General features: G+C 27.8%; 1 protein-coding gene across 1 annotated transcript in view; it reads right to left on the reverse strand.

The window, feature by feature from the left end:
• The window catches only part of LOC142329226 (puratrophin-1-like), a 1,606,956-nt gene extending 1,604,110 nt beyond the window's left edge, over positions 1 to 2,846 (reverse strand). Inside the window, exon 1 of the mRNA XM_075373632.1 lies at positions 2,659 to 2,846. Coding sequence (XP_075229747.1) covers positions 2,659 to 2,667 — 9 coding nt within the window. The 5' untranslated portion in view covers positions 2,668 to 2,846. The remainder of the gene's footprint in view (positions 1 to 2,658) is intronic.
• Positions 2,847 to 8,374: the final 5,528 nt, after the last annotated feature.

Here is an 8,374-nt window from a genome sequence, read left to right on the forward strand (position 1 = left end):
TCAGTTGTATTTTTAGGTCGTGCATCAGAAACAGCTCACAGTTGTAGGACTTTCCCGGAATCCGAATGACGGGAAAGTCCTACAAGTGTGGGTCAGCTTTTTTTTTATTCTGTAGTATTTTTTTTAAATTGACAAAAAATTTAAACTACATATCAAAAGTCATTTTATATGTTTTCACAAATGAAAGTTTTTATTTTTAGATAATTTTTTTAAAACTTCTAAAACAATTTATTTAGATCTAAAATGTTGGAATGAAATAATTTTGTAAAATTTTATTTTAGAAAAATCCTACTCTGTTCTAAAAATCAACTGCTTTATACGTGATTTTTTTTTGGAACAACGGTCACTACAGGACCATGTTTTTGTACAGATATCAAGTTAAATAATATTGAAAATACAAAATCAAGATTAAAGCCGTTTCAATTAACCAAATTAAAAAAATTTAACCTATAGTAAGACAGGATAAAAAAAACTGAATCAGATTTAAAAATCAGAAATGAATCTGCTAGCCATCTTTCTAATTATTTGAGAAGAGAATTTATTTGGAAATGGAAAATTACAAAGTTCAAGGTATCCAAAAGCAGATCATCGTTTGATGCAATTCTGACATATGTTATATACAACTATACATAAGCAATGGAAATATGCTACGTTAGAAAAGTAAAAGATTAAACTTGAAGGGATACACCATTCATTAATCACAATACATGAAACAGAATAAATTTGAGGAGTACATCTGAAACAAGTCAGCTTGTACACTCGCAAATTTGTTAAGAATGAACCACGGGAGGTTACCAATGTTGTGTTACAAAGCACAAGATAAGATCAGAGAGGACAAGCAAGGGGTACTCCACCAGGAGATGAAAGATGATATGGGAGAGTCTGGTGTGTCGATCTTATTGAATGGAGTGGGGATAAGAAGCCTGACTCAAGAGACCAACAAATATGGAATTGTCTGACACCTGTGGGTAGAAGAGGAGTTTGTTAACTTAAGTATAAAAATAAAAGATAATAAATAATTATTTTTCTATAAAGAGAACATAATCTGTGTTTTGTAAAACTTGTTTTTTATTAATAATTCCATGGATGTTGCACAGTATGATATCTTCCAGGTTGATCAATCTCCCTCCATTAATTTACTGCATTATAGAGTATATATTAAAATCAATAAAATGTCTTAATGGGTGTGTTCATATAGATGTAGTCTGCATTGTTTTAGTAAGGTCTTAGATTCTATAAAAAAAATGATCATTTTTGTCAAAAAACAAAAATATTTTTAGTTGACATTGTTTTGATTGGTTTTTTCTATCAATTGAGACTTCATTTTTTATTTTATTTATTTATTTTTACTTTTTTTAAATAACCAGGAAGTTTATTATTGCCTTCTCCAACCCTCCAAAAAAAAAACTCAAAAAACTTTGCATAACTTACTCAAAAAATTTTTAAATACTTTTATAAAGTTTCACAAATAAAATTTTCAAGCATTAACTTACTCAAAAAAAAAAGGTTACAAGAGATCTAATCCACATATGGATGATACCAATGGCTACAAAAAAGCCATCACTTATAAAAATAAAAAATATTTTAAAAAACAAGCAATTCGTGTATCAAATAATTAACATAAAAAATGCAATTGAGGCAGAAGTGTAAAGGGTTCCCACCAACAGCCAAAAAACAACTGGAAATTGATAATTCAATCTAAAAACTTAAAGATTTAAGGAGCTATAAAAAGTTTAAATTCCAGTTGTATGATCTAATAATTTGTTTATAGTACGTTACAATAAACAACAATTTAAGTATTTAGTTACAAAAGTTAAAAAGAAATCCTTAAGTTTGTTAATAAGAATAAATTTTGCTTATTTATCCTAGTGTTCTGAAATATATAACAAAACTCAGATTTTAACAGTTCAAAAATTAGGAGAATTATTTTATAAATAAATAATTAACTATTAACATAAAAAAGGATATATTTAAGTCTCCTTACAAGCAATTATGATGTAGTTTACACATATTTTGTTCTATTTTGTATTTATACATAATTATTATTAAACTACACAACAGAATTTGTTTAGTTTTCAATATTGTTTTTACTACTTGTTCATTGGAAATATTTTTTATTATTATCCAACAACTTCTTTTTTCATGATTGAGTAATTTATTTGTATATACATCTATTCTATATATATTGTTTGTATTTAGTCACTCAAAATGGAGTTAAGCTATTGCTCCATCTAAATAAATAAAATCACAACATAAGCATTTTTTTACGAAAAGTAACAATTTTTTTTCAATGTTGTAATTATCACTAAGATAAATTCAATAATGTATTTGCTTCCTATCAAGATTATAGATAAAATAAAAATAATAGATTACAATATAAAAATAAATAATAATAAAAATAATAAAGGACCACTCTGCCGATCTTCTTGGTGGATTGTTAGCTCCTTGGCATTTCATATGGAGGTTCCGGGTTCAAATTTTGGTAAGGTATGGCAATATTCATTACTACAAAATTTCCATTTCATATTCCTACAGCACAAGTTTGAGCTTATGTGGTGAATTAATCATAAAAGAAAAATTATGGTGTTCTAGAAATAAATAGATATGCTGAAGATATGTGTTAGTATTGTACAATTTAATAAATGCATTCAATCTTACCTGGTTCATTATAAACCTAAAAGTATTTTCATGTATTTAAAAAAAAAGAAATATTTTTTCTCTACTTTTTCAGTTCTCTCAATTCCACCTCGAGGGGAGATCTCTCCTCGTAGCATATCTGGTCGCTATAACACCCCCTCCATTCCTAGCCAAGAGTGGCTTAATAACATTACAAACATTTCCTAAAGCATAACATTTTCAATAATTACTATTTTCATCAGCATAAAATTAATATAAAATGCATATATACAATAAAATGTAAAGGAAAAAATGTTTCACGTATCAACTAGCTTGGCTCACTCATTGATTTTCCACTTATACAACTGCAGATAATAGAATTATCAACAGATAATAGACTCCCTTATCATTATTATTTTTGCGCATGATTTATAATAATTTTACACTAATAAAAAGAATATCTCTGAAAATGCACCTTTAGTGATTATTCTTACATATTTTTATAATTTATACAGTGATTTAATATTGTTTTAATATTAAAAAATAAAATACAGCCATTCAGTTTTGTCTGACCCTTGGCGATTACATAGGCATTGATGGTTTTGCCATTGGAATTTTCCCAGCAAGTTTTTACAGGTGGCTTGCCATTGCCTTCCCAATGTAGTTAATTGAAACCCAATCACCAAAGAGCACCACTATCTACATTCTAGTATTCAAATCTATAAAAAGCAACCGCCTTTACAACTCAAACCTTAAAAATCTCAACTTTGAAAATTAGCTGATTTTGTGATGATGAGTTTAACCACTAGACTAACCGGCTGATTTTTTTTGTTTTAATATCATATCATTACTATTATTACAAACATCTTTTTTTTTAATTTTAAGTGTCTGTAGTAATTAGCAACAAGTAAATATCTATGCATACTGTGAAATTATAAAAAATTTTGTTTAACCAGAGGATCTATAGGAGCTGGTTAATCTAACATAGCTTTGTGTGTTTAGATTTTATCACACTCAAATCCTTTAATATAAGGATTATAAATTATGGGCATTGATAATATTACATTTGAAGTTCCAGATATTGTACAATCAAGATATTAGGATACAGTTTACAATCTTACAAAAAAGAAATTATCATTATCATTAAAACAAACATTATCATTATACCAAATCAATTAAGTTATTCAATTTTAAATTTTCGTTTTTGAAAGCAACCTATGTAATTTATTTATTCTTACATACAAGGCTTATAATTAGGGCACTTTTATTTCAGCTGAATATTGTAATTAATTAAGCATTGCCAACAAATTGCAAATAGTTCCAAAATCATTCATGCAATTATTTTAAATAGTAGCCGCACCAGTAAAAAGATGTTATACATACAGTTGATTTTTTTTTTAATGAATAAAAACTAACTAATTTTAAAAAGCACACAAAAAATATTAAAAATCCTTCTTCAGATTTTAATACCAAGGGTCTAGTAAGTTCATTAATTGCATAATTGACAGAAGAAATATAAATAAGTGCTTATTAGTTGCAATAAAATTAATAAATAAATCTTAAAAAATTACTCAAAATCCCATGACAATATACAAGTATAATATATACAGTAAAACCTTTTAGCGTGAATTACCTTATAATCTAATCATTCATGGACTATTTTTTTTATTTTTGTCAAACTGACTGGGATACCTTGTTTATTATTGCTGGTGGGCTTAAAACTACTTCTGTGCATTATATTGAATATGTGTACAATATATTATTTGAAATTTAAATTATGAAAGCATTAGAACAATTCAAATAGTAATTGAATTAAAGGAATCTTATTATTTATTATATATAGCGGCAAACGACTGCTTTTTATCAGTTGTAATAGCAACCAATATAGGTTAGGTTCTACTGTGTCTTTAGTTTGTGAAAAACATCTTACAATGAACTGTTAATAACTCAGGCAACATACTAAATCAACAGCTGGTTGATTGAATTTGAACTATGATACTGTAGGATCACAATTGTGATAATAGCCGACTAGATCCTATGTAAGAAAATAAAACTTACCACCTATTGATTAACATACCTGAAAGTTGTATAAAACCTTCAACATAAACATTAAAATAACTACGGCCAAAGGCATACTTAATAAACATATGTAAAATGATGCTGGATGCAAACATCAAGAACTGTTGACATTTATTAATGACCTTATGACCATAGCAGTTGATGTCATTCAACTCACAGAGTGGGCATTTCAATTTATTATACTAATACCATTTGTAAATTGCCCAATATGATATAGTAACAGAATGTTTATATGGATCACCAGGCACTCCTGAAATAGCACATCAAAATTACCAAGCACACCACACCAGGTTTACTATAAAACTCACTTTCTAGAGCAAAAACTTTCTTCACCGAATCAAATATACTATTTATCAGCATGCTAAGCCCTTCAAAATTCAAGTACCATTTTACCCTACAAGTTACACCTCCATTTTATTCACTAGGTACTGGTTGTTAAATGATCATCACTACTTTCAGAGAAATTAACCAAAAACTGGTATTGTTTGTACCTCATATATGTTACATAATAGTCATAAGAAAGACAGAGACAGATGGTATAAAGCAACAAATTAATCTATTCTTTTCTCTAGGGGAAGCAATATATTATATATGAACTAACTCTTTACAGTAGAAAAACGATATATAAATAGATGTACTATATATTATAAACATGACAACCCACTTTATTAGTTAAGTAATGATAAAGAGGAAAAAATTAATAAAAAACCAACAGTACTTTTAACTCTCTTGATAGAACTGTTACATATTATAAATTGCCACTTTTACAATAAACCAATTATTTTTTACTCTTTTACTTCTTAATAGCAGATCTTTATTGCTTTTTAGTAAACTTTAAATGGATTTATAATAGAAAAATCTTGAATAACAAAATTAATAAATTTTTAACAGTGATATAAGATTTAATTTAATAAATTATTCAATACCATAAATGTAACCTTTCTTTTTCCTGTTTAGCCTCCGGTAACTACCGTTTAGATAATTCTTCAGAGGATGAATGAGGATGATATGTATGAGTGTAAGTGAAGTGTAGTCTTATACATTCTCAGTTTGACCATTCCTGAGATGTGAGGTTAATTGAAACCCAACCACCAAAGAACACTGGTATCCACGATCTGGTATTCAAGTCCGTGTAAAAATAACTGGCTTTACTAGGGCTTGAACGCTGGAACTCTCGGCTTCCAAATCAGCTGATTTGGGAAGACGCGTTCACCACTAGACCAACCTGGTGGGTTAATAATAAAAAGCTGATCATTCATTTAAACAGTAATTTAATATAACATATAAAGTTGATTGGACCGCTGTAAAATTTTGTTAACTAAACTGTTACCGAGATAGTCATAAATTAAATATAAAATAAAAAAAATATTGTAGAAAATTATTTTTTAAAAATTTAAAAATCATCTGTAGATGAGCCATACAATTTTTTATAATTACAAAATTATATTTAAATCTTAACCTTATGTTACAAGATTTTTAAGTACATGAGCTAAATTTTGATACATTCATTCTATATGAATTTATTTTACTGCTAACTTGATGTCATGTTAATGACCCCTCAATTTAGTTAAGGAGAAGTCACTTTTAATTACTGAATCTAAACCCAATTATAAGTGATTCCGTAAAATTTGTTATAAAATTAGTAGATACTTTTGGTTAATAATTCATATTTAGTTTAAAACTAATCCTTCAAAAGTTTTATTTACACCTTTTTATCATGATCCAACAACTAATACTTTATTTACAAGGAAATTGAATTAACGATAAAAATGAAAAAAATAAATAAATGATTTGACTTACATTATAAATACCAGATGATGGAAACCGTATAATATTAAACCTTGATATAGAGTTACACTTAAAACAAAGAATACAAAGCATCTGATAAATGAATATCTAATATTTTATAAATTTAACAATATCTAAACTGCACTTGACACTAAACATAATGTAACAAGTTCTAAAAGTTGACTGACCTCTATATGCAAAAAGACAATGTTGGTCATAGTATAAGGAGGTGCCAAAGAACCACCCACATTGGACAAGATCCCACGCGGTCAGTCACACATATAGTTACAACAGAAGACACGACACAAAGAACTTATTTTCCTGAACTGAATATATAAATACTTCAACAAAACAAACACTACAATGAATATTGTACAACTGACCAACATATAATGAATGTTTGACCAACATAAATTATTTCACTCATCGTTCTTAAATTTTATTATACAATAAATCATCATATAACAGTAGAGGAAAATTATGAATAATTTTAAGAAATATACAATGGAAATGCATAAGTAAAGTTATGCTTTTAAAAGTATGAAGTACAGTTTAACATCTTTTGATATCTTACCATTATCCCAAGGTTATTGCAATATCTTGACCTGTTATCTCTGTTCTTGATGATATTTTTAACATCGTATGTTGCTACACTAAAACAACTTTATCATGTACCATTTGGAACCGTTTATACTAGAAATACTATAAAAAAATTCTAACATTTTACTTTTTATAAATTTGTAAAAAGTAAATGTTTAAAAACCATTTATAGATAAATTTCTAAGATTAAGTGTATATGTCAACTTGATGATGACAGTCATAGTAAAAGTAAATATTAAAAAAAAACTTAAAATACAAAAAGTCAGCGACTCTGGTTATAGAGGGCTTCGTCCTCAATAGACTATGGTTTAGGAGGAAAATTAAATGGAGAATAAAATATATAGATATGGTAGTAAACAATTATGTAAAAACATTATTCTACAATTTCAGTAAAATTTTGAGGTATAATATCGCTAGTGACCAAAATTAACTATAACCAAAATTATTAGCATTACTCAGCCACCTTCAAAAATCATCGAAGAAAATTTAAAAAATGACTTAAGAAAAGTGACATACTAATGTAATGAAATCATCTAATTGGTACAAGAATAAGACTTTTAAGTCCAGTAACTACAAAAAAGTGTGCTTTGCCCTCATTTATGGGGTATTGAATCAAACCAAACACGATTAGAAATTATATAATATGCATTAATTATGTGAAAAAATTCATCTACCCTTGAGATAAATGTTGAGATACAGGATCCATGAGATCTATATCTCCCTGCCTACCTGACCAATTATCCTAAATGGCATCATAAAATGAATGTCCTACATATAGAAATGATTGTACCAAATTACATTCAAATCTATCCCACCCAGTCCAAGTAAAAAGTTGGCAGACATACTTTTGTAATTTTTCAATGCTAAACTCGTGTTTTTTGGTTAGGGTGATTATGAAACACCAATATTCATAAAACTCAATATCCAGATATTCGATCCAATTACCATATTTTTTTCTAATATATATAATATTCTGTATAGCTATACAATATAACTACATAACTGGGAAAGTAAAAAATGAAAAACAAAAATTTAATAAATAATTTTACAAAAAATCTGGGCCTGGGTACCAGACATTATATTGTGCTCTGAACAGACTAAATTCAGCCCAATATAAAAAGCATTGTAGGGCAAAATAATGTGATTCCACTCTATCCAGTTGCCAAGTCACAGAACAGCGTTTGGTTTGCTCTCCAGTGTGACCATCACTCTGAACACAAACATGGGCTCAGGTGATCACTTTGTTTTTTTTCATCATGCACCCTGTTACTAATTAAGTTTGAATACTAGC

Source organism: Lycorma delicatula, chromosome 8 (assembly GCF_047948215.1).
Source record: "Lycorma delicatula isolate Av1 chromosome 8, ASM4794821v1, whole genome shotgun sequence".
In the NCBI taxonomy this organism is placed as follows: domain Eukaryota; kingdom Metazoa; phylum Arthropoda; class Insecta; order Hemiptera; family Fulgoridae; genus Lycorma; species Lycorma delicatula.